Genomic DNA, 27945 nt, shown 5'->3' with positions numbered 1-27945 from the left:
CGCCTGTTTCCTTATTTGGTCTGAAGACAAATGAGAAATGTGGAACCTTCCCCTTGGGGGAGAATCCTTGAATTCTAGAAGGTACGCCTGAGCAACTATTTCTAATGCCCAGGGATCTGGAACATCTCTTGCCCAAGCCTGAGCGAAGAGAGAAAGTCTGCTCCCTACTCGATGCGATCTCGGATCGGGGGCTACCCCCTCATGCTGTCTTGGTAGCAGGAGCAGGCTTCTTGGCCTGTTTATACTAAAAAAAGAAGAGAAATAAAGATATCTCACACCAGCACTCTTAGTCCAATATGTTTTACTTAGTAAAAGATAGTTCACATATGCTTAAAACTATCTACTGTGCACAGTTAACACAACTAATACTAAGGCAGGACTTATGTAACAGGTATATACACCCTATTACCATACAAAGTTGATATTGAAACAAAAAAGGAAAAGATAAATAAAACATTAAATCCTGAGGAAAACACTCGCAAGTAAAGCAACAAACATGGATAAATAATAAAGTTCATGAGATGCAAAACAGCAAAGATATACTCATCGTTGGCCAACGTTAATACTGTATAGTTGCTGTCCTTAAAGTAGCAGAGTATCCCATGAACCGGTCATCAAAGATTTATCCGCGTAAATTGTAATCCGTCTGTGACTGTTCCTTTAGGTGAAAAGCAGCATATTCTCTGTAACAGGGTGATCCTGGAGGGAGCTGCGCTCCACAGCCGAAGGCCGGTTGATCCCAGCACACACAAGCTGTGGCGTGTAGTATGAACGTAGCGGTAATTCTTCCCTCTACACTTTGTTACTTGCTTACTTGCTGCTTGACAGGAAATCCTCCCAACGGAACTGTGCACTGCTTTGTAGCTTGACGATTGTACAGGCTACTCTGGGCGTTCTCCTCACTGTCGCTCAGATCAGACTGAGCCGTTATAGCCGACGTACGTTTCACCAATTCTTTGGCTTCATCCGGGCAATTGTATGTTTGTATTTGGTGCCGTCCTCATTTAAAGGGATATTGAGTGCCATTACCTCCGGAAACATAGCTGGTGAATATTGGTTCCTATTCACTGAGTTTCATTAGTAAACATATCTTCATAATGAAAGCCCATCTGTTTCAATATAATATTTGTAACCTTTTACAAAAAGCAACATGATAATTGCTAAGTGTCAACCATATTGGTGTGTAATAAAATACTACTATTCACTTTATAGCTGACTACTTTGTGCAGAGGCAAATTCACTCACAGTGACAGCGACGTTTAACCAGATGCCACCTCAATTTCTAAATTTAACCTTAAGGCTACATCTTATACTTAAAACCTGCTATATCCTATACTTGAGACCTTTTCAATTCAACTCAAAATAATATACTGTCACAGACATAATTTATTCACAATCATAGAAAATGACCTAAATTATTTTCTTCATTCAGACCTTGGGGCGTGAGGGTTCCCAGGTTGAAAATCCACTTACTTTCTCGCTGTAGCAATATTTTGTCTATATTACCACCGCGAATACCTAAGTGGACCTTATCAATACCTATAACCCTAAAGCAGTTAGGAGAAGAATTGTGATATTCTGTAAAATGTCTCGCCACACTTGAAGTTATGACATCTTGTTCGATGTCTCTTACATGTTCCAGTGTGCGATCTCGTAAGGCCCTTGTGGTTTTCCCCACATAATATTGGGGACAGTTGCATTTTGTTAGATAAACTAGGCACTCCGTTCTACACGTTATCTTAGAGCGAATCCTATAAATTTTACCTTTCCTATCAGAGAAAAAACTTATTTTCTCTATATAGTTACAGGCTTTGCATTTTTTACATGGATAACACCCTGGCTCCATACTCTTCCTGTCCAGCCAATTTCCATCCAATTGTGGCCGAACATAATGACTATGGACCAGGCTGTCACGTAAATTAGGAGCCCTACGTGTAGTCATTAGGGGTTCTGGAGTCAAAATTTCACATAGTTTAGTGTCCGTCAGAAGAATATGCCAATATCTTCGCATTATTTTCCTCAAATCCTCCCAACTTTCATTATATCTTGATATGAATCTTATTGGTCCATTCTGTCTTTTATTAGGTTTTTTAGCTGTAACATTGAAGATACTCTCTTCCTGTGTTCGTTTATATTGGCGTTGATATGTTGCACTTATCATTTTTTTAGGGTACCCCCTGTCTCAAACGTTTTGTCAGCCCCTGTGATTCTTTAATAAACTCCTCATCTGTTGTACAATTCCTTCGTGCCCTAAAGAACTGTGATACTGGAATACCTTTTATTTGATGTTTAGGGTGAAAGCTGTCAGCCCTTAACAGGCTATTGGTGGAAGTTATTTTACGATAGACTTTTGTTGTCAAAATACCTTGATAGGCCATTACTGTCACATCTTGTCCTGTTTACCCTTATTCCAGCCCTGCAGGGGTTTCCAAGTTGCTTTGGGCTGGGAAGCGTTATCTTGCTTTGCGGCAGCAGAGGTTGTGGCAGGTCCGCTCCTGAAGTTGCGAAAGGAGCGAAAATTAGCCTTGTTTATGGCCTTAAACGGCCTATCTTGTGGCAGGGCATGGCCCTTGCCCCCAGTGATATCTGAAATAATTTCTTTCAGCTCTGGGCCAAATAGGGTTTTCCCCTTGAAGGGAATATTTAACAGTTTCGTTTTGGACGACACATCAGCCGACCACGATTTGGGCTAAAGCGCTCTTCGCGCCATGATGGCAAAACCTGAGTTTTTCGCCGCTAGCTTAGCTAAATGGAGAGCGGCATCAGTGATAAAAGAATTAGCCAGCTTTAGAGCATGAATTCTATCCATGACCTCATCATATGAAGTCTCCCTCTGGAGCGACTCCTCCAGGGCCTCGAACCAAAAAGCCGCTGCAGTAGTTACTGGAATAATGCAGGCAATTGGTTGAAGAAGAAAACCTTGCTGAACAAAAATTTTCTTCAGCAAACCTTCCAATTTTTTATCCATAGCATCTTTGAAAGCACAACTGTCCTCTATTGGTATAGTTGTACGCTTAGCAAGTGTTGAAACAGCCCCTCTATCTTGGGGACCGTCTGCCACGCGTCCCGCCTGGGGTCATTTATGGGGAACATTTTCTTAAAGATAGGTGGGGGAACAAAGGGTACACCTGGTCTCTCCCATTCCTTAGGCACAATATCCGCCACCCTCTTTGGGATCGGAAATGCCTCAGTGTATACAAGGACCTCTAAAAACCTGTCAATTTTACACAATTTTTCAGGGACCACCGTGGGGTCACAATCATCCAGCGTAGCTAAAACCTCCTTGAGCACGACGCGGAGGTGTTTCAGCTTAAATTCAAACGCTAAGGAATCTGACTCTGCCTGCTGAGAAACTTTTCCTGTGTCAGAAATTTCTCCCTCAGACAGACAGTCCCTCACTGCTACTTCTGAGTTTTGTGAGGGTACTACAGATAAATTATCCAAAGCTTCAGATTGCTCATCCTCTGTATTTAAAACTGAGCTATCGCGCTTTTTTGGAAAAACCGTCAGTTTGGATAAAAATGCTGCATTACTGCTGCTAGTTGTTGTAAAGTAATAGGGGCCAATGCGCTAGAGGTACTAGGCAACGCTTGCGCGGGCGTAACTGGTGTCGACACATGGGGAGAGGAAGGAGGACTATCCTCATTACCTTCCATCAAAGAATCATCTTGGGCTACATTTTTAAGTGTCAATGCATGGTCATTAAAATGTTTAAATACCTTAGCACACTTTAAACACAAATGCAATGGGGGTACCGCCATGGCTTTTAAACACATAGAACAAGGTCTATCAGTAGGCTCAGACATGTTAGACAGAATTAGATAGCACTCAAATACAGAAAAATACACTTTTTGAAAAAACGTTACTGTGCCTTTAAATAAACCGCACACACTTTTTTACCAAATCTCAAAAAAACATCTGATCTTTATGAAATTTACACCATATGATCCCAATGCTTTGAAAAGATTGCACACCAAGTTTCAAGCCAATTAACCCCATATTGCCCAAACCGGAGCAAATTGAAGCTGGCCACCAGTTTAACACACTACCTTCCTTGGGGATTAGTTTTGGAACAAAAATAAGCCTCCCTGTAGTCCTCCTGCAATCTCAGGACTCTACATGTGAAGCTGCATGAAGCTATCTTGTAAAAGAACTGCGCAACTGAGGCGCGAAAATTAGGCCCTCTCCCTCTTCACTCCGGAAGTGTTCCAAACATGATAAACACTTGTGCAAACATCAGATTATATTAAAAAATAATCGATTTTACCCATAACAGTGTCCACCAGTGATTTAAGCCCTATAAACTAAGCCATCCTTCTATACTGAGTCTCAGAAAATGGCTTACCTTCCCTTCCCACATGGGGATTTCTATCAGTCTTCTAGCATTACTTGGTCTTGTTAGAAAAATGACTGATCATACCTGAAGCAGTTAAGCCTGCAAACTGTTCCCCCCAACTGAAGTTCTCTGGTATTCAACAGTCCTGCGTGGGAACAGCAATGGATTTTAGTTACTGGTGCTAAAATCATATTCCTCTCAGCAGAAATCTTCATCACTGTTCTGCCTCAGAGTAAATAGTACAAACCGGCACTATTTTAAAATAACAAACTCTTGATTGAAGAAATAAAACTACAAATATAACACCACATACTCTTTACCACCCCCGTGGAGATGCTACTTGTTAGAGCGGCAAAGAGAATGACTGGGGGGGCGGAGCCTGAGGGGAGCTATATGGACAGCTTTGCTGTGTGCTCTCTTTGCCACTTCCTGTAGGGATTGAGAATATCCCACAAGTAAGGATGAATCCGTGGACTGAATACACCAAGTAAGAGAAAGGAGGGCTACCAACATGGTACATGGTCTAAAAAATAAAACTTACCAGAATAGGCTCAATGACCTAAATATGTATAGCTTAGAGGAGAGAATGGAAAGAGGTGATATGATAGCAACTTTCAAGTATATTAAAGGGTTTAGTAAAACTGAGGCTGTGGGTATTTTACATAAAATGGAAAATTCAAGAACAAGGGGTCATGAGCTCAAGCTAAAGGGTAGTAGATTCAGAAGTAATTTGAGGAAGCACTTCTTTACAGAAAGAATGATTGATTTATGGAATAAACTTCCTCAAGAGGTAGTAGCAACAAACACTGTGGGGGACTTTAAAAATGCATAGGACAAGCATAAGGCTATCCTACAAACTAAATAAGTTTATACTGTTAGGTAATATCGGGCATACTTGCTGGGCCTATGGCTCTTATCTGCCATCAATATCTATGTTTCTATCAATTTATAAGAGCACCTCCTACATGCTAGAGGCAGTGCCAGACATGACGACCATACAGCGAACCCACAATGCAACAAATGTTGTGCTTTAATATTATTTCTATATTTAATGAATTACATTGTACAGAAACATTGAATACACAAGTTATCTAATATTACAAGAAAATGAAAGGTGTTCTCAATAACACTGCATTTGTCTTTTTTAACATAAAAATTAAACAGTAATTAAAAAAAAAGAAAGTAAAACACAAAATTTACTTTGAGACACAGACAATGTTGTTCTGGTCTAGTTACACATCCAGCATATATTATTATATAAGTGAAACATTTACAAAGGTTGAACAGTTACATAGTTGAGGATTATATATATTTGAAAAGAGAAAAAAAAAAGGAAAAGAGGTAAACAGGAGATTTAATTTCTATCCATAGAAATGTAAATTTCCACTTGATATGCTTTATACAAACAGCACGCATTCAACTTTTTCAAGAGAGCTACAGATAATAAAGACGATCCGCAAGTGCCAAATTTGGTTCACGATGAATGCTCTGACCCACCAAAAAGGCAAGTTTATGGGCATACTGACAAGGAGCAGGTACTCGAATAACTCCCTAGAAAGAAAAGTAAAAGTACATTACATCAAGGAATACACACACACACATATATATATATATCTATGGAAAAAGAATAAATGCATACGTACAGGCCAGTTGTAGTAAAGATGGCAGAGTTTGTATGTTAATCTTTGCATATGGTCCGGTTTCAATGCACTGCTGTCATAAACAACATTGTAATGTGTTGGAGTCACAGTACCTGCTCTAACAGCCTGGCTGACTATGAAGAAATCATACCTATTTTGGAAAACAAGTAGAAAACTTTAAATACAAAATATTTTTAAGACTTTTCTAAAGTTCCTTTAACCCCTTCACCCAATAAGACTTATATATACGTCTTACAGTACTTTGCCTATCGTACCGCAAGACAAATAAATATATATAAATAAATATATATAAATATATATATATATATATAAAGTTCAAAGTAGACAAGCACTCCAGAAATCCAAATCACATGCCCAGGGTGCAGCAGATAGGTAAATAGAAAGTAATGAAGAGTGCACTCACCAGGACTTTTCAAAGTTTTATTCCAATTATGTGAACGTTTTCGGGGGATTAGCCCCTTCCTCAGACATACAAAATACAATATGAGATATCATATTGTATTTTGTATGTCTGAGGAAGGGGCTAATCCCCCGAAAACGTTCACATAATTGGAATAAAACTTTGAAAAGTCCTGGTGAGTGCACTCTTCATTACTTATATATATATATACACACGTCTTAGCTTCAGGAAGCTACAGCAGCCTCAGCTGTTAAATTACAGACTAGAGCTGGAGTTCCTTAAGCTCCAGGCATCTGCCGCATATTGAACTGGAGCGAGATTGGGGCGGAGGGCCCTACGCTACAGAAAAAAATAAAGGGACAGGGAGGGATAGGGCAGCTACACAACAGATAATGGTTTGGGGTGCCCTAACCTAATGATCGAGGGAGGGGGGGAAGTGGGGGACACACACTACGCTACAGAAAATAATTAAAGATAAAAATAAAAAATATTAAAAACAAAACAAACAAAAAAATGGTTTATAGGTATAGGTTTTTTGGGGATCAGGGAGGTTGGGGAGTAAGGGGGGATCCTACACTGCAGAAAACATGAAAATAAAATAAAAAATATTTTATTAAAAAACACCCCCCCCCCCCTATAATTTATGTAAGAACTTACCTGATAAATTAATTTCTTTCATAATGGCAAAAGTCCATGAGATAGTGACGTATGGGATATACATTCCTACCACGAGGGGGCAAAGTTTCCCAAACCTCAAAATGCCTATAAATACACCTCACACCACACTAATACCTTAATTTAATGTATAGCCAAGTAATGAGGTGTAAAAAGGAGTAAAAAGCATACAAAAAGAGGAACTGGAAAAAAATAATAATGTGCTTTTATACAATATAACCACCAAAAAATAGGGTGGGTCTAATGGACTCTTGCCACTATGAAATAAATTAATCAGGTAAGTTCTAACATAAAACATAATTTATATAAGAATTTACCTGATAAATTAATTTCTTTCATATTGGCAAGAGTCCATGAGCTAGTGACGTATGGGATATACAATCCTACCAGGAGGGGCAAAGTTTCCCAAACCTCAAAATGCCTATAAATACACCCTTCACCACAGCCACAATTCAGTTTAACGGATAGCCAAGTAGTGGGGTGATAAAGAATGGAGTAAAAAGCATCAACAAAGGAATTTGGAAATAATTGTGCTTTATACAAAAAATCATAACCACCATAAAAAAGGGTGGGCCTCATGGACTCTTGGCAATATGAAACAAGTCCATGAGCTAGTGACGTATGGGATATCAATACCCAAGATGTGGAACTCCACGCAAGAGTCACTAGAGGGAGGGATAAATAAAAAAACAGAATTTATACTTACCTGATAAATTACTTTCTCTTGCGGTGTATCCAGTCCATGGATTCATCCTTACTTGTGGGATATTCTCCTCCCCTACAGGAAGTGGCAAAGAGAGCACACAGCAGAGCTGTCCATATAGCTCCCCCCCTAGCTCCACCCCCCAGTCATTCGACAAAAGGTTAAGAAGCCAAAGGAGAAACCATAGGGTGCAGTGGTGACTGTAGTTTAAACAAAAAAATATTTTTTCCCCTTTACCTGACTTAATTGCCAGGGCGGGCGTGGACTGGATACACCGCAAGAGAAAGTAATTTATCAGGTAAGTATAAATTCTGTTTTCTCTTGCAAGGTGTATCCAGTCCACGGATTCATCCTTAGTTGTGGGATACCAATACCAAAGCTTTAGGACACGGATGAAGGGAGGGAACAAGACAGGTACCTTAAACGGAAGGCACCACTGCTTGCAAAAATAGCCTCCGAAGAAGCAAAAAGTATTGAATTTGTAAAATTTGGCAAAAGTATGCAGTGAATACCAAGTCGCTGCCTTACAAATCTGTTCCACAGAAGTCTCATTTTTGAAAACCCATGTGGAAGCCACTGCTCTGGTAGAATGAGCAGTAATTCTTTCAGGAAGCTGCTGGCCAGCAGTCTCATAGGCCAAACGGATGATGCTTTTCAGCCAAAAGAAAAGAGAGGTAGCAGTCGCTTTCTGACCTCTCCTCTTACCAGAATAGATAACAAACAAAGAAGATGTTTGTCTGAAATCCTTAGTTGCTTGTAAATAGAACTTTAAAGCACGAACTACATCAAGATTATGCAAAAGACGGTCCTTTTTCGAAGATGGGTTAGGACACAGAGAAGGAACAACTATTTCCTGGTTAATATTCTTGTTAGAAGCAACTTTAGGAAGAAAACCAAGTTTGGTACGCAAAACTACCTTATCTGCGTGGAACACCAGATAAGGTGAATCACACTGTAAGGCAGATAATTCTGAGACTCTTCGAGCAGAAGAGATAGCTACCAAAAACAAAACTTTCCAAGATAACAACTTAATATCTATGGAATGTAAAGGTTCAAACGGAACCCCTTGAAGAACTGAAAGAACTAGATTTAGAGTTCATGGCGGAGCCACAGGTTTATAGACAGGCTTGATTCTGACTAAAGCCTGTGCAAACGCTTGAACGTCCGGTACCTCTGCCAGACGCTTGTGCAAAAGGATAGACATAGCAGATATCTGTCCCTTTAAAGAACTAGCCGACAATCCTTTCTCCAAACCGTCTTGGAGAAAAGACAATATCATGGGAATCCTAATCTTACTCCATGAGTGACCCTTGGATTCACACCAACAAAGATATTTCCACCATATCTTATGGTAGACTTTCCTGGTGACAGGCTTTCTAGCCTGGATCAGAGTATCTAAAACTGACTCAGAAAAAAACACGCTTTGATAGAATTAAGCGTTCAATCTCCAAGCAGTCAGACGCAGAGAAACTAGATTTGGATGCTTGAACGGACCCTGTATTAGAAGGTCCTGCCTCATTGGCAGTGTCCATGGTGGGACAAATGACATGTCCACTAGGTCTGCATACCAAGTCCTGCGTGGCCACGCAGGCGCTATCAAAATCACCGACGCCATCTCCTGCTTGATTCTGGCGATCAGACGAGGGAGAAGAGGAAACGGTGGGAAAACATAAGCCAGATTGAAGGACCAAGGCGCTACTAGAGCATCTATCAATGCCGCCTTGGGGTCCCGAGACCTGGATCCGTAGAGAGGAAGCTTGGTGTTCTGACGGGACGCCATCAGGTCCAACTCTGGAATGCCCCATAGCTGAGCCAGCTGGGCAAATACCTCCGGGTGGAGTTCCCACTCCCCCGGGTGAAAAGTCTGACGACTTAGAAAATCCGCCTCCCAGTTGTCTACACCTGGGATGTGAATTGCTGAGAGATGGCAGGAGTGGGCCTCCGCCCACCTGAATATTTTGGTTACTTCCCTCATCGCTAGAGAACTCTTTGTTCCCCCCTGATGATTGATGTAAGCTACAGTCGTAATGTTGTCCGACTGAAATCTTATGAATTTGGCCGCAGCTAGGTGAGGCCATGCCTGAAGCGCGTTGAATATCGCCCTCAGTTTGAGCTACAGATGGCCGAGGAATGGAATGAAGAACTCGGCAAGTAGTTAAAAGTTTCAACTTTCTGACCTCCGTCAGAAATATTTTAATTTCTACCGAATCTATTGGTGTTCCTAGGAAGGGAACCCTTGTGAGTGGGGACAGGGAACTCTTTTTGATGTTCACCTTCTACCCGTGAGACCTTAGAAAGGCCAATACAATCTCCGTGTGAGCCTTGGCTCTGTGAAAAGACGGCGCCTGAATTAAGATGTTGTCCAAATAAGGCACCACTGCTATGCCCCGCGGTCTTAGAACCGCCAGAAGGGACCCTAGCACCTTTGTGAAAATTCTGGGAGCAGTGGCTACACCAAATGGAAGAGCCACAAACTGATAATGCTTGTCTAGAAAAGCGAACCGGAGGAACTGATGATGATCTTTGTGGATTGGGATATGCAGGTACGCATCCTTTAGATCCACGGTAGTCATATATTGACCTTCCTGGATCATAGGTAATATTGTCCGAATGGTCTCCATCTTGAATGATGAGACTCTGAGGAATTTGTTTAGAATTTTGAGATCCAGGATTGGTCTGAAAGTTCCTTCTTTTTTGGGAACCACAAAGAGGTTTGAGTAAAACCCCAGCCCTTGTTCCGCAATTGGAACTGGGTGGAACACTCCCATTGTATGTAGGTCATCTACACAGCGTAAGAACGCCTCTTTCTTTGTCGTGTCTGTAGACAGACGAGAAATATGGAACCTTCCCCTTGGAGGGGAGTCCTTGAATTCTAGAAGATATCCCTGGGTAACAATCACTAAAGCCCAGAGATTGAGAACATCTCTTGCCCAGGCCTGAGCGAAGAGAGAAAGTCTGCCCCCTACTAGATCCGGTTCCGGGGCTACCCCGTCATGCTGTCTTCGTAGCAGCTGCAGGCTTTTTGGCCTGTTTACCCCTGTTCCAGCCCTGATAAGGCTTCCAGGTTGCCTTGTGCTGTGAAGCGTTACCCTCTTGCTTTGCAGCTGTAGAGGCTAAAGCGGGACCGCTCCTGAAATTACGAAAGGAACGAAAATTAGCTTTGTTTTTAGCCTTAAAAGGCTTGTCCTGGGGGAGAGCATGGCCTTTTCCCCGGTGATTTCTGAAATAATCTCTTTCAATTCTGGCCCGATTTAACAATTTGGATTTTGACGACACATTGGCCGACCATGACTTGAGCTAAAGCGCTCTGCGTGCCATAATGGCGAAGCCTGAATTTTTTGCCGCCAACTTAGCTAATTGCAAAGCGGCATCTGTGATAAATGAATTAGCCAGCTTTAGAGCCTTAATTCTATCCATAATTTCGTCATATGAGGACTCCGTCTGGAGCGACTCCTCCAGCGCCTCAAACCAGAAAGCCGCTGCAGTAGTTACAGGAACAATGCAGGCAATAGGTTGGAGAAGAAAGCCTTGTTGAACAAAGATTTTCTTAAGTAAACCTTCTAACTTTTTATCCATAGGATCTTTAAAAGCACAACTGTCTTCAATTGGTATGGCTGTGCGCTTAGCAAGTGTCGAAACAGCCCCCTCTACCTTAGGGACCGTCTGCCACGAGTCCCGCCTAGGGTCAGTTATGGGGAACATTTTCTTAAAAATAGGTGGGGGGACAAAAGGGACACCTGGTCTATCCCACTCCCTAGTAACAATATCCGCAACCCTCTCAGGGACCGGAAATGCATCAGTGTATACAGGAACCTCTAGGTACTTGTCCATTTCACACAACTTCTCTGGGACCACCATAGGGTCACAATCAACCAGAGTAGCTAATACCTCCCTGAGCAAAACGCGGAGGTGTTCCAATTTAAATTAAATGCTAATGAATCTGACTCTGCCCGATGAGAAACCTTTTCTGAATCGGAAATTTCTCCCTCAGACATCAAATCCCTCACCTCCATTTCAGAGCGTTGTGAGGGTACATCAGATAAGGCTACCAAAGCTTCAGACTGCTCATAATCTGTTCTTAATACAGAGCTATCACGCTTTGTAGGAAAAACTGGCAGTTTGGATAGAAAGACCGCAAGGGAATTATCCATAAATGTCGCTAGTTGTTGCAATGTAATAGGGGCAGACGCACTAGAGGCACTAAGCGTCGCTTGCGCGGGCGTAACTGGTTGTGACACATGGGGAGAGGTAGACGGACTATCCTCATTACCTTCAGTCTGAGAATCATCTTGGGCCACATTTTAAAGTGCAACAATATGTGCAATTGGGACACATTCTGAGAGGGGGTTCCACCATGGCCTCTAAACACATTGAACAAGGATTTTCCTTAGTGTCAGACATGTTTAACAGACTAGTAGCATACACAAGCAAGCTTGGAAAACACTTTAATCAAATAAAAAACACAATTTGCAAAAAACGTTACTTTACCTTTAAGAAATAAAAAGGGCACACAATTTTACAAAACAGTGAAAAATGCACCAATCCTTTTGAAATTTTCACAGTATGTACCTAAGGCTTTAATATGATTGCACAGCAATTTTCAGAACGATTAACCCCTTAATGCCCAAGCCGGAGCAACCTAAAGCCAACAACCGGTTAACAAACTACAGCACCTTGCCACAGCTTACTACTGTGGCCCTACCTGCCCTTAGGGATCAGTTTTGGTGAAATAAAGCTTCTTCTAGGCCCTCAATCAGCAGCTGGACCCTCCATGTGAAGCAGCATGAAACAGTCTCTCAATTCTAAGTGTGCATCTGAGGCGCGAAATTAGGTCTCTCCCACTCCACTCCGGAGTTGTGAGGCCTACAAAAATCACTTCTAAGTGACTAAATTTATGCCATGTGGATAATAACCCAGTAAAACACTCCAAAGTGCCTAAAAAGGTGTCTCCAATGAGTATTTTTTAATAAATAATCGATTGCCCTGCATTAGTGTCAACCAGCCTATTTAGCCCTGTCATGTAAGCATTCAATTCTATACTAAGTCTCAGAACATAGCTTACCTTCCCCACATGGGGATCTTGTCAGTCTTCTAGCATTATCTCAGTCTTGTCTAGAAATAAATGACTGAACATACCTCATTGCAGTCAAGCCTGCAAACTGTTCCCCCCAACTGAAGTTTTCTGGTACTCCTCAGTCCTGTGTGGGAACAGCAGTGGATTTTAGTTACAACATGCTAAAATCATTTTCCTCTCAGCAGAAATCTTCATCACTTTTCTGCTAGAGAGTAAATAGTACAACCCGGTACCATTTAAAAATAAACTCTTGATTGAAGATATAAAACTACAATTCTAACACCACATTAACTTTACACTCCCTGAGAGAGAACCTAGTGCGTTAACGCGGCAAAGAGAATGACTGGGGGGTGGAGCTGGGGGGGGGAGCTATATGGACAGCTCTGCTGTGTGCTCTCTTTGCCACTTCCTGTAGGGGAGGAGAATATCCCACAAGTAAGGATGAATCCGTGGACTGGATACACCTTGCAAGAGAAAACAGCCATTTTCCGCTGAAAAAACTAATCCACAACCCAAATTATAAGTTTATTATTTAATGACAAGAAAAACTTAAAACATCAGCAGAAGAATCAAACTAAAACAGCTGCCTGAAGAACTTTTCTACCAAAAACTGCTTGCAAATACATCAAAACGGTAGAATGTAGTAAATGTATGCAAAGAGGACCAAGTTGCCGCTTTGCAAATCTGATCAACTGAAGCTTCATTATTAAAAGCCCATGAAGTGGAGACTGATCTAGTTAGAATGAGCTGTAATTCTCTGAGGCGGGGTCTGACCCGACTCCAAATAAGCTTGAAGAATCAAAAGCTTTAACCAAGAAGCCAAGGAAATAGCAGAAGCCTTCTGACCTTTCCTAGGACCCGAAAATATAACAAATAGACTAGAAGTCTTCCTGAAATCTTTAGTAGCTTCAACATAATATTTCAAAGCTCTCACCACATCCAAAGAATGTAAGGATCTTTCCAAAGAATTCTTAGGATTAGGACACAAGGAAGGGACAACAATTTCTCTACTAATGTTGTTAGAATTCAGAACCTTAGGTAAAAATTTAAATGTAGTCCGCAAAACCGCCTTATCCTGATGAAAATTCAGAAAAGAAGATTCGCAAGAAAGAGCAGATAGCTCAGAAACTCTTCTAGCAGAAGAGATAGCCAAAAGGAACAACACTTCCAAAAAAGAAGTTTAATGTCCAAAGAATGCATAGGCTCAAATGGAGGAGCCTGTAAAGCCTTCAAACCCAAATTAAGACACCAAGGAGGAGAAATTGATTTAATGACGGGCATAATACGAAATAAAGCCTGTACAAAACAGTGAATATCAGGAAGTTTAGCAATCTTTCTGTGAAATAAAACAGAAAGAGCAGAGATTTGGGACTTGCAGACAAAACCTTTATCCAAATCATCCTGAAGAAACTGTAAAATTCTAGGGATTCTAAAAGAATGCCAAAAGAATTTATGAGAAGAAACCATGAAATGTAGGTTTTCCAAACTCGATAAATCTTTCTAGAGACATATTTACGAGTTTGTAACATAGTATTAATCACTGAGTCAGAGAAAACTCTATGACTTAGCACTAAGCGTTCAATTTCCATACCTTCAAATTTAATGATTTGAGATCCTGATGGAAAAACGGACCTTGAGACAGTAGGTCCCGCCTTAACGGAAGTGGCCAAGGTTGGCAACTGGACATCCGAACAAGATCCTCATACCAAAACCTGTGTGGCGATGCTGGAGCCACCAGCAACACAAACGATTGTTCCATGATGATTTTGGAGATCACTCTTGGAAGAAGAACTAGAGGCGGGAAGATGTAAGCAGGATGATAACACCAAGGAAGTGTCAGCGCATCCACTGCTTCCGCCTGAACATCCCTGGACCTGGACAGGTATCTGGGAAGTTTCTTGTTTAGATGAGAGGCCATCAGATCTATCTCTGGAAGACCCCACATCTGAACAATCTGAGAAAACACATCTGGATGGAGGGACCACTCCCCTGGAAGTAAAGTCTGATGGCTGAGATAATCCGCCTCCCAATTGTCTAAACCTGGGATATGCACCGCAGAGATTAGACAGGAGCTGGATTCCGCCCAAGCAAGTATCTGAGATACTTCTTTTATAGCTTGGGGACTGTGAACCCCACCCTGATGATTGACATATGCCACAGTTGTGATATTGTCTGTCTGAAAGCAAATGAACTGTTCTCTCTTCAACAGAGGCCAAAACTGAAGAGCTCTGAGAATTGCACAGAGTTCTAAAATATTGATTGGTAATCTCGCCTCTTGAGATTTCCAAACCCCTTGCACTGTCAGAGATCCCCAAACAGCTCCCCAACCTGAAAGACTTGCATCTGTAGTGATCACAGTCCAGGTTGGCCGAACAAAGGAAGCCCCATGAACTAAACGCTGGTGATTTAACCACCACGTCAGAGAGTGTCGAACATTGGGATTTAAGGATATTAATTGTGATATCTTTGTATAACCCCTGCACCATTGATTCAGCATACAAAGCTGGAGAGGTCTCATGTGAAAACGAGCAAAAGGAATCGCGTCCGATACTGCAGTCATGAGGTCTAAAACTTCCATGCACATAGCCACTGAAGGGAATGACTGAGACTGAAGGTGCCGACAGGCTGCAACCAATTTCAAATGTCTCTAGTCTGTTAGAGACAGAGTCATGGATACTGAATCTATCTGGAAACCTAAAAAGGTGACCCTTACTTTTTGGTAAATTGATCCTCCAACCATGTCTTTGAAGAAACAACACTAGTTGATTTGTGTGAGATTCTTCAGAACGTAAAGACTGAGCTAGTACCAAGATATCGTCCAAATAAGGAAACACCACAATACCCTGCTCTCTGATTACAGAGAGTAGGGCACCTAGATCCTTTGAAAAGATTCTTGGAGCTGTTGCTAGGCCAAATGGAAGAGCAACAAATTGGTAATTCTTGTCTAGAAAAGAGAATCTCAGGAACTGATAATGTTCTGGATGAATCAGAATATAAAGGTATGCATCCTGCAAGTCTATTGTAGACATATAATGTCCTTGCTGAACAAAAGGCAGAATAGTCCTTATAGTCACCATCTTGAAAGTTGGTACTTTTACATAACGATTCCAAATTTTCAGATCCAGAACTGGTCTGAATGAATTTTCCTTCTTTGGGACAGTGGATAGATTTGAATAAAACTCCAGACCTTGTTCCTGAAAAGGAACTGGCATGATTACCCCTGAAGACTCCAGGTCTGAAACACACTTCAGGAAAGCTTGAGCTTTTACTGGATTTGCTGGGATACGTGAGAGAAAAAAATCTTCTCACAGGAGGTCTTACTCTGAATCCTATTTGATACCCTTGAGAGACAATGCTCTGAATCCATTGATTTTGGACAGAATTTATCCAAATATCCTTGAAAAACCCTAATCTGCCCCCTTCCAGCTGAGCTGGAATGCGGGCCGCACCTTCATGCAGACTTAGGGGCTGACTTTGGTTTTTTAAAAGGCTTGGATTTATTCCAATTTGAGGAAGGCTTCCAATTGGAAACAGATTCCTTGGGGGAAGGATTAGATTTTTGTTCCTTATTCCTTGGGGGAAGGATTAGATTTTTGTTCCTTTTTGCTCCTTATTTAAACCTAGAAGAAGAATTAAAAGAAGAAACATACTTGAGCGCGGGAAGGAGCAGCACTGGTAGCAGGCACTGGCTGTCTGGCACTCAGTGGCAGCAAAGACGAAGATCTGATTGATTCTGAATTTCTGGGGTAAGTCACTCACTGACTGTCACACAAGTTACTTTAATTACTAGTAGTTTAGATTGTGATACTACTAGACACGGCTCATTGTCAGAGAATTTTTATGATTCCCAAACTATCCCCATCGCCTGAATTGGCATCAGTAGTGGAATAGTGGCTGTTAGGAAATGGGCTAGCGTGTGCTTCTTAGGAGGCATTGGAATGTAAGCAAGTACACACATGGCTGCTGCTTTGCATAGTTTGCACTTGTACATCATAATGCACTGTTTACATTTGTAGAAGACTGACTGTACTATACTGTGCAATCTATATGTGCTGCAGCGTGGGTTAAGCAGATATCTCCCTGCCTTATCTTCCCCTGCACAAGGTCCTGCACAAGCTTACACAGATAAGCAGACCGGCACTTCCTGTCTTTATGGATTAAACCATATACACTGCAATGGGTGGGGTGGGGGCACAAAGGAGAGAGCTCAAGTAACCAAATTTAATTTTCAAAAACAAATATATGTTTTATCATTTATAATGTGCTGGTCCCTGGGGAGCGTATTTATAGTAATAAGAACTTCACTCAAATAAAATAAATGAATATTCTGTGCCCCTTAGTGCCCATAGTAGAACAGTGCATGAGGGAGGAGCCTCATGCTGCTAAAACAAGGAGCCGAGCTTCCTATGCCCTGACTGTGTAGCTAGCAGGACACTGAGAAGGGAGCACCGCAGAGGCTGTGAGGAGGCAAATTTGTTCTGATCCTAAGAAAAATGCAGAAGATCTTTATCTCAGTGCGTGTTTTACAGTGTGTGTGATGTGTCTGGGGAAGCTGCTGTGTATGAGTGTGGTGTGGTAATGGCTGTGTGTGCTTTACAGTGTGTATGTATTGTGTCTGGAGAAGCTGCTGTGTATGAGTGTGTGGTGGTAATGGCTGTGTGTGCTTTACAATGTGTATGCTGTGTCTGGGGAAGCTGCAGTGTATGAGTGTGTGTGTGGTGGTGTAATGACTGTGTGTGTTTTACAGTGTCTATGTGTTGTGTCTGGGGAAGCTGCTGTGTATGAGTGTGTGGTGGTAAAGGCTCTGTGTGCTTTACAGTGTGTGTGTGTTCTATCTGGGGAAGCTGCTGTGTATGAGTGTGTGGTGGTAATGGCTGTGTGTGCTTTACAGTGTGTATGGGTTATGTCTGGGGAAGCTGCTGTGTATGAGTGTGTGGTGTGGTATGATTGTGTGCTTTACAGTGTATGTGTTGTGTCTGGGGAAGCTGCTGTGTGTGTGTGTAGTGACAATGACTGTGTGTGTTTTACAATATGTATGTGTTGGGTCTGGGGAAGCTGCTGTGTATGAGTGTGTGTAACCTGGTGACATTGTCTCTGTGTGTTTTACAGTGTGTATGTCTTGTGTATGTGTGTGGTGTGGTAATGGCTGTGTTTTAAAGTGTATATGTGGAGTGCTTGTGGGTGTTGCTCTGTATGAGTGTGGATGTCAGACTGTATATGTCTGAGGGCCTGTGTGTCTGCATATGTGATATCCTTGTGCCTGTGTAACTTTGTGTTTGAAACCTGGTGGATGACTGTAAAAAAGCTGGAAAGTGAGGTTAGTGTAAGTGTGAGTTCTTGCTTTATTGTGTTGTAATGGCTATATGTTCTTGCTAGCTTGTTGTGAAGGGTGGCAGTACTTACAGTATGTATAATCACAAAAGATAAATAAAACAACAAAACACACAGATACCCAGATTAGAGACATTTCTCTATGTAATTTTTTTCTATGTTGGCATAAAAAGAAAATTTATGCTTACCTGATAAATTTATTTCTTTTACGATATGACGAGTCCACGGATTTCATCCTTACTTATGGGATACAATACCAAAGCTATAGGACACGGATGAAAGGGAGGGACAAGACAGGAACCTAAACGGAAGGCACCACTGCTTGAAGAACCTTTCTCCCAAAAACAGCCTCGGATGAAGCAAAAGTATCAAATTTGTAAAATTTGGAAAAAGTGTGAAGAGACGAACAAGTTGCAGCCTTGCAAATCTGTTAAACAGAAGCATCGTTTTTTGCATAATCTCCATTCCACTGCCCGAGCATGCACAGTTGTAGTGGTCTGAGATGAAAACGAGCAAACGGAATGATGTCCATTGCTGCCACCAGCAATCCAATCACCTCCATGCACTGAGCCACTGATGGTCGAGGATTGGACTGAAGGGCTCGGCATGTACTCAGAATCTTTGACTTTGACTTCTGTCAGGAAAATTTTCATGGATATAGAATCTATTAGAGTTCCCAAGAAGGGAACCCTTGTCTGTGGAATTAGTGAACTCTTTTCTAGATTCACCTTCCACCTGTGAGTCCTCAGAAAAGACAGAATCATGTCTGTATGAGATTTTGTCAGATGGTAAGACGACGCCTGGATCAGAATATCGTCCAGATAAGGCGCCACTGCAATGCCCCGCGGCCTGAGAACCGCCAGAAGGGACCCTAGAACCTTTGTGAAGATCCTGGGTGCTGTGGCCAACCCGAAGGGAAGAGCCACAAACTGAAAATGTTTGTCCAGGAAGGCAAACCTTAGGAACTGGTGATGATCCTTGTGGATAGGAATATGAAGATATGCATCCTTCAAGTCCACAGTAGTCATATATTGACCCTCCTGGATCAATGGCAGAATTGTTCAAATAGTCTCCATCTTGAAGGATGGGACTCTGAGAAACTTGTTTAGACTTTTGAGATCTAAAATAGGTCGAAATGTGCCCTCTTTTTTGGGGACCACAAAAAGATTTGAGTAAAACCCCTGCCCCTGTTCCAGTATTGGAACAGGACGAATTACTCCCATCGTAGAGAGGTCTTTTACACAACATAAGAACGCCTCTCTTTTTATCTGGTCTACAGGCAATCATGAAAGAAGAAACCTCCCCCTTGGGAGAGAATTTTTGAATTCCAGTTGATACCCTTGGGACAAGATTTCCAGTGTCCAGGTGTCCTGAACATCTCTTACCCAAAACAGGGCAAAGAGAGAAAGTCTGCCCCTTACTAGATCTGGTCCTGGAACGGGGGCCGCCCCTTCATGCTGTCTTGGTAGCAGCAGCGGGCTTCTTGGGTTGTTTACCCTTGTTCCAAGCCTGGTTGGGTCTTCAGACGGACTTGGCCTGAGCAAAATTCCCTTCCTGTATAGAGGAAGAAGAGTAAGAAGAGGGGACTCCTTTGAAGTTCAGAAAGGAACAAAAATTATTTTGTTTACCCCTCAGTTTAGCTGTTCTATCCTGAGGTAGGAGATGACCCTTACCTCCCGTAATGTCAGCAATGATTTCTTTCAAGTCAGGCCCGAATAGGGTTTTTCCTTTGAAAGGAATAGCCAAAAGCTTTGACTTAGATGACACATCAGCAGACCACGATTTTAACTATAACGCTCTACCAGCTAAAATGGCAAATCCGGCATTCTTAGCCGCCAATTTGGCAATCTGAAAGGCGGTATCCGTAATAAAAGAATTAGCCAGCTTAAGAGCCTTAATTCTATCTAAAATTTCCACTAAGAGTCTTAAGAGACTCTTCTAAGGCGTCAAACCAGAAGGCCGCCGCAGTGGTAACTGGTACAATGCAGGACGTCGGTTGTAAAAGGAAACCCTGATGAATAAATAACTTTTTTAGAAGACCCTCCAATTTCTTATCCATAGGGTCTTTGAAAGCACAACTGTCCTCAATAGAAATAGTTGTACGCTTAGCCAGGGTAGATATAGCTTCCTCCGCCTTAGGGACTGTTTGCCAAGATATGGGATACATTTTCTTAAAATTAGGAGAAGGTGAGAACGGGATACCCGTTCTTTCCCATTCCTGTGTAATAATTTCCGAGATTCTCTTAGGAACCGGAAAAACATCAGAGTAAGCAGGCACCCCTAAGTATTTGTCCATCTTACACAATTTCACTGGTGGTACCACAATAGAGTCACAGTAATCCAGAGTCGCTAAAACCTCCCGAAGTAACAGGCGAAGGTGTTCAAGCTTAAATCTAAAGGACATGACGTCCGAGTCCGTCTGAGGTAATACACTTCCCGAATCGGAAAGTTCCCCCTCAGACAGAAGTTCCCTGACCCCCAATTCAGATCCCTGAGAGGGTACACCGGAAATAGCCAACAAAGCATCAGAGGTCGCAGTATTCAAATTGACTTCTGTCCTTCTGCGTTTGCCCTGTAACACTGGCAACTTAGATAAAACCTCTGTAAGGGTAGATGACATAACTGCAGCCATATCCTGCGGAGTAAATGAAGTAGACGCGGTTGAAGAAACCGGCGTCGCTTGGGTTGGCATTAAAGGTTGTGACGCTTGGGGAGAAAGTAGAGGCATACCCTGATTCTCATCAGACTGAGAAACATCCTTAGACACACTTTCCTTAAAGAAAATCTGCTCTTTACATTGTAAGGCCCTATCAGTACAGGGACAAAAAGTAAGAGGGGGTTCCACAATGGCATCTAAACACATAGAACAAGTACTTTCCTCAAGTTCAGACATGTTAAACAGACTAGCAATAGCAATAATAGTCGTTCTTTACTTGATATATTGAGCTCTGAAGTCAAATCATATATTAAACTTTTTTTTTTTTTTAACTAAAAGTGTACTGCGCCTTTAAATAATAAAAGCGCAACATTTTTCTGTTATCAGTCAAAACAACATTTACAGCAATAAAAAAGTGCCTTTATGTTTCAAATTAACTTAACAATATTGCTCCGTTTGTGTGGTTATGTTATATAACAATTTTTGTCACACTTCAGGCCCCTGCAGCTCTGCTGCGGCGCCTACCTGCCCCCAGATCACACTGATCCTCCTAGAGTAGCGCTCCTAAGTCTCTCTGTACCCTTCGTTTACAAACTGACTTAGGCCCCACCGGAGCCCAGGACCTTGCTGCCGATCCGGATGAATACTGCGCGGCTGAGCGCGCAAAATTAGGCCCCGCCCACCGTGGGCGTAACTCGAGCCGTACTGAGAAACGCATGGGAAGAAAAACAACATGTCTGTTTCCCAACTTAACTCACTATGCAACGCCATGTGCCCCTCTGATACACACACTTTAATAAAAGCGCAATAAACAATGAAAAACAGAATTTATGTTTACCTGATAAATTACTTTCTCCAACGGTGTGTCCGGTCCACGGCGTCATCCTTACTTGTGGGATATTCTCTTCCCCAACAGGAAATGGCAAAGAGCCCAGCAAAGCTGGTCACATGATCCCTCCTAGGCTCCGCCTACCCCAGTCATTCGACCGACGTTAAGGAGGAATATTTGCATAGGAGAAACCATATGTTACCGTGGTGACTGTAGTTAAAGAAAATAAATTATCAGACCTGATTAAAAAAACCAGGGCGGGCCGTGGACCGGACACACCGTTGGAGAAAGTAATTTATCAGGTAAACATAAATTCTGTTTTCTCCAACATAGGTGTGTCCGGTCCACGGCGTCATCCTTACTTGTGGGAACCAATACCAAAGCTTTAGGACACGGATGAAGGGAGGGAGCAAATCAGGTCACCTAAATGGAAGGCACCACGGCTTGCAAAACCTTTCTCCCAAAAATAGCCTCAGAAGAAGCAAAAGTATCAAATTTGTAAAATTTAGAAAAAGTGTGCAGTGAAGACCAAGTCGCTGCCTTACATATCTGATCAACAGAAGCCTCGTTCTTGAAGGCCCATGTGGAAGCCACAGCCCTAGTGGAGTGAGCTGTGATTCTTTCAGGAGGCTGCCGTCCGGCAGTCTCATAAGCCAATCGGATAATGCTTTTAATCCAGAAGGAGAGAGAGGTAGAAGTTGCTTTTTGACCTCTCCGTTTACCAGAATAAACAACAAACAAAGACAAAGTTTGTCTGAAATCCTTAGTAGCTGCTAAGTAAAATTTGAGAGCACGAACTACATCCAAGTTGTGCAACAAACGTTCCTTCTTTGAAACTGGATTAGGACACAAAGAAGGCACAACTATCTCCTGGTTAATGTTTTTGTTAGAAACAACTTTTGGAAGAAAACCAGGTTTAGTACGCAAAACCACCTTATCTGCATGGAACACCAGATAAGGAGAAGAACACTGCAGAGCAGATAATTCTGAAACTCTTCTAGCAGAAGAAATTGCAACCAAAAACAAAACTTTCCAAGATAATAACTTAATATCAACGGAATGTAAGGGTTCAAACGGAACCCCCTGAAGAACTGAAAGAACTAGGTTGAGACTCCAAGGAGGAGTCAAAATTTTGTAAACAGGCTTGATTCTAACCAGAGCCTGAACAAAGGCTAGAACATCTGGCACAGCTGCCAGCTTTTTGTGAAGTAACACAGACAAGGCAGAAATCTGTCCCATCAAGGAACTTGCAGATAATCCTTTTTCCAATCCTTCTCGAAGGAAGGATAGACTCTTAGGAATCTTAACCTTGTCCCAAGGGAATCCTGCAGATTCACACCAACAGATATACCAAATTATGTGGTAATTTTTCTGGTTACAGGCTTTCAGGCCTGAACAAGAGTATTAATAACAGAATCTGAGAACCCTCGCTTTGATAAGATCAAGCGTTCAATCTCCAAGCAGTCAGCTGGAGTGGGTCGAACGGACCTAGAACAAGAAGGTCTCGTCTCAAAGGTAGCTTCCATGGTGGAGCCGATGACATTCACCAGATCTGCATACCAAGTCCTGCGTGGCCACGCAGGAGCTATCAAAATCACCGACGCCCTCTCCTGATTGATCCTGGCTACCAGCCTGGGGATGAGAGGAAACGGCGGGAACACATAAGCTAGTTTGAAGGTCCAAGGTGCTACTAGTGCATCCACTAGAGCCGCCTTGGGATCCCTGGATCTGTACCCGTAGTAAGGAACTCTGAAGTTCTGACGAGAGGCCATCAGATCCATGTCTGGAATGCCCCACGGTTGAGTGACTTGGGCAAAGATTTCCGGATGGAGTTCCCACTCCCCCGGATGCAATGTCTGACGACTCAGAAAATCCGCTTCCCAATTTTCCACTCCTGGGATGTGGATAGCAGACAGGTGGCAGGAGTGAGACTCCGCCCATAGAATGATTTTGGTCACTTCTTCCATCGCTAGGGAACTCCTTGTTCCCCCCTGATGGTTGATGTATGAACTTGGCCCTCGCTAGCTGAGGCCAAGCTTTGAGAGCATTGAATATCGCTCTCAGTTCCAGAATATTTATCGGTAGAAGAGATTCTACCCGAGACCAAAGACCCTGAGCTTTCAGGGATCCCCAGACCGCGCCCCAGCCCATCAGACTGGCGTCGGTCGTGACAATGACCCACTCTGGTCTGCGGAAGGTCATCCCTTGTGACAGGTTGTCCAGGGACAGCCACCAACGGAATGAGTCTCTGGTCCTCTGATTTACTTGTATCTTCGGAGACAAGTCTGAATAGTCCCCATTCCACTGACTGAGCATGAACAGTTGTAATGGTCTTAGATGAATGCGCACAAAAGGAACTATGTCCATTGCCGCTACCATCAAACCTATCACTTCCATGCACTGCGCTATGGAAGGAAGAGGAACGGAATGAAGTATCCGACAAGAGTCTAGAAGTTTTGTTTTTCTGGCTTCTGTCAGAAAAATCCTCATTTCTAAGGAGTCTATTATAGTTCCCAAGAAGGGAACCCTCGTTGACGGAGATAGAGAACTCTTTTCCACGTTCACTTTCCATCCGTGAGATCTGAGAAAGGCCAGGACAATGTCCGTGTGAGCCTTTACTTGAGGAAGGGACGACGCTCGAATCAGAATGTCGTCCAAGTAAGGTACTACAGCAATGCCCCTTGGTCTTAGCACCGCCAGAAGGGACCCTAGTACCTATGAGAAAATCCTAGGAGCAGTGGCTAATCCGAAAGAAAACGCCACGAACTGGAAATGCTTGTCCAGGAATGCAAACCTTAGGAACCGATGATGTTCCTTGTGGATAGGAATATGTAGATACGCATCCTTGAAATCCACCTTGGTCATGAATTGACCTTCCCGGATGGAAGGAAGAAGTGTTCGAATGGTTTCCATCTTGAACGATGGAACCTTGAGAAACTTGTTCAAGATCTTGAGATCTAAGATTGGTCTGAACGTTCCCTCTTTTTTGGGAACTATGAACAGATTGGAGTAGAACCCCATCCCTTGTTCTCCTAATGGAACAGGATGAATCACTCCCATTTTTAGCAGGTCTTCTACCCAATGTAAGAATGCCTGTCTTCTTATGTGGTCTGAAGACAACTGAGACCTGTGGAACCTCCCCCTTGGAGGAAGCCCCTTGAACTCCAGAGAATAACCTTGGGAGACTATTTCTAGCGCCCAAGGATCCAGAACATCTCTTGCCCAAGCCTGAGCGAAGAGAGAGAGTCTGCCCCCCACCAGATCCGGTCCCGGATCGGGGGCCCGCATTTCATGCTGTCTTGGTAGCAGTGGCAGGTTTCCTGGCCTGCTTTCCTTTGTTCCAGCCTTGCATAGGTCTCCAGGCTGGATTGGCTTGAGAAGTATTACCTTCCTGCTTAGAGGACGTAGCCCTTAGGGCTGATCCGTTTCTGCGAAAGGGACGAAACTTAGGTTTATTTTTGGTCTTGAAAAGACCTATCCTGAGGAAGGGCGTGGCCCTTGCCCCCAGTGATATCAGAGATAATCTCTTTCAAGTCAGGGCCAAAGAGTGTTTTCCCCTTGAAAGGAATGTCAAGCAATTTGTTCTTGGAAGACGCATCCGCTGCCCAAGATTTTAACCAAAGCGCTCTGCGCCACAATAGCAAACCCAGAATTTTTTCGCCGCTAACCTAGCCAATTGCAAGGTGGCGTCTAGGGTGAAGAATTAGCCAATTTAAGAGCACGAATTCTGTCCATAATCTCCTCATAAGAAGAAGAATTACTAATAATCGCCTTTCCTAGCTCATCAAACTAGAAACACGCGGCTGCAGTGACAGGGACAATGCATGCAATTGGTTGTAGAAGGGAACCTTGCTGAACAAACATCTTTAGCAGACCTTCTAATTTTTTATCCATAGGATCTTGGAAAGCACAACTATCTTCTATGGGTATAGTGGCGCGCTTGTGTAGAGTAGAAACCGCCCCCTCGACCTTGGGGACTGTCTGCCATCAGTCCTTTCTGGGGTCGACTATAGGAAAACAATTTTATAAATATGGGGGGAGGTACTAAAGGTATACCGGGCCTGTCCCATTCTTTACTAACAATGTACGCCACCCGCTTGGATATAGGAAAAGCTTCGGGGGGCCCCGGGGCCTCTAAGAACTTTTCCATTTTACATAGTGGTTCTGGAATGACCAGATAATCACAATCATCCAAATTGGATAACACCTCCTTAAGCAGAGCGCGGAGATGTTCCAACTTAAATTTAAAAGTAATCACATCAGGTTCAGCTTGTTGAGAAATGTTTCCTGAATCTGAAATTTCTCCCTCAGACAAAACCTCCCTGGCCCCCTCAGACTGGTGTAGGGGCCCTTCAGAAACCATATCATCAGCGTTCTCATGCTCTACAGAATTTTCTAAAACAGAGCAGTCGCGCTTTCGCTGATAAGTGGGCATATTGGCTAAAATGTTTTTGATAGAATTATCCATTACAGCCGTTAAATGTTGCATAGTAAGGAGTATTGGCGCACTAGATGTACTAGGGGCCTCCTGTATGGGCAAGACTGGTGTAGACGAAGGAGGGGATGATGCAGTACCATGCTTACTCCCCTCACTTGAGGAATCATCTTGGGCATCATTTTTACTAAATTTTTTTATGACATAAAATACATATAGTTAAATGAGAAGGAACCTTGGTTTCCCCACAGTCAGAACACAATCTATCTGGTAGTTCAGACATGTTAAACAGGCATAAACTTGATAACAAAGCACAAAAAACGTTTTAAAATAAAACCGTTACTGTCACTTTAAATTTTAAACTAAACACACTTTATTACTGCCATTGCGAAAAAGTATGAAGGAATTGTTCAAAATTCACCAAAATTTCACCACAGTGTCTTAAAGCCTTAAAAGTATTGCACACCAAATTTGGAAGCTTTAACCCTTAAAATAACGGAACCGGAGCCGTTTTTATATTTAACCCCTTTACAGTCCCTGGAATCTGCTTTGCTGAGACCCAACCAAGCCCAAAGGGGAATACGATACCAAATGATGCCTTCAGAAAGACTTTTCTATGTATCAGAGCTCCACACACATGCAGCTGCATGCCATGCTGTCCTCAAAAACAAGTGCGCCATACCGGCGCGAAAATGAGGCTCTGACTATGATTAGGGAAAGCCCCTAAAGAATAAGGTGTCTAAAACAGTGCCTGCCGATATAATCATATCAAAATACCCAGAATAAATGATTCCTCAAGGCTAAATATGTGTTAATAATGAATCGATTTAGCCCAGAAAAAGTCTACAGTCTTAATAAGCCCTTGTGAAGCCCTTATTTACTATCTTAATAAACATGGCTTACCGGATCCCATAGGGAAAATGACAGCTTCCAGCATTACATCGTCTTGTTAGAATGTGTCATACCTCAAGCAGTAAGAGACTGCACACTGTTCCCCCAACTGAAGTTAATTGCTCTCAACAGTCCTGTGTGGAACAGCCATGGATTTTAGTTACGGTGCTAAAATCATTTTCCTCATACAAACAGAAATCTTCATCTCTTTTCTGTTTCTGAGTAAATAGTACATACCAGCACTATTTTAAAATAACAAACTCTTGATTGAATAATAAAAACTACAGTTAAACACTAAAAAACTCTAAGCCATCTCCGTGGAGATGTTGCCTGTACAACGGCAAAGAGAATGACTGGGGTAGGCGGAGCCTAGGAGGGATCATGTGACCAGCTTTGCTGGGCTCTTTGCCATTTCCTGTTGGGGAAGAGAATATCCCACAAGTAAGGATGACGCCGTGGACCGGACACACCTATGTTGGAGAAATTGCTCTTTGCCAGCCATTTATAAAGACATAATAACGACAGCCCTTAAGCAGCAACCGCATCTCCCAGCTTCAGCCCACACAGTATAATGCAAAAGTGAAACACCAAACACACAGATAATCTGCAGTAATAAAATTAAAAGGGAATTCCAGGTACACCATTTCCTTACATATAGTGCATACTGATTACCCCTCCCCAGTTAGGGAATGTCAGCCAGTTCTGATGCATCTAGTCTTCCCAGAAACAAATGACTGAACATACCTCAATGCTGCTTATAGCATGACACGGTTCTCCACACTGAAGATGTTTCTTTACACTACCATCAACCGCTCTGTGGGAAACAGCAAGATCTTAGATAATGTTTGCTAAGATCATCAACATCAGGGCAGAAAATAAGATGTCTCCACTCCTCTTGGGAAGTTATAGACTGACAATTTCTCCCTGATAAAAATAGTACTCACTGGCACCATT

At 42.6% G+C, this 27945-nt stretch overlaps 1 protein-coding gene across 1 annotated transcript in view; it reads right to left on the bottom strand.

Moving 5' to 3' along the window:
• Positions 1–5770: 5770 nt before the first annotated feature.
• The window catches only part of PIWIL1 (piwi like RNA-mediated gene silencing 1), a 331463-nt gene continuing 309288 nt past the window's right edge, over positions 5771–27945 (bottom strand). Inside the window, exons 10-11 of the mRNA XM_053699780.1 lie at positions 5980–6127; positions 5771–5887 (exon numbers count right to left, since the gene is read on the bottom strand). Of these exons, the coding sequence (XP_053555755.1) occupies positions 5771–5887; positions 5980–6127 (265 nt within the window). The remainder of the gene's footprint in view (positions 5888–5979; positions 6128–27945) is intronic.

Source organism: Bombina bombina, chromosome 2, assembly GCF_027579735.1.
Source record: "Bombina bombina isolate aBomBom1 chromosome 2, aBomBom1.pri, whole genome shotgun sequence".
Lineage (NCBI taxonomy): Eukaryota > Metazoa > Chordata > Amphibia > Anura > Bombinatoridae > Bombina > Bombina bombina.
The sequence above is the reverse complement of the archived record's forward strand: the minus strand, read 5'-3'. Positions and strand labels throughout refer to the sequence as shown.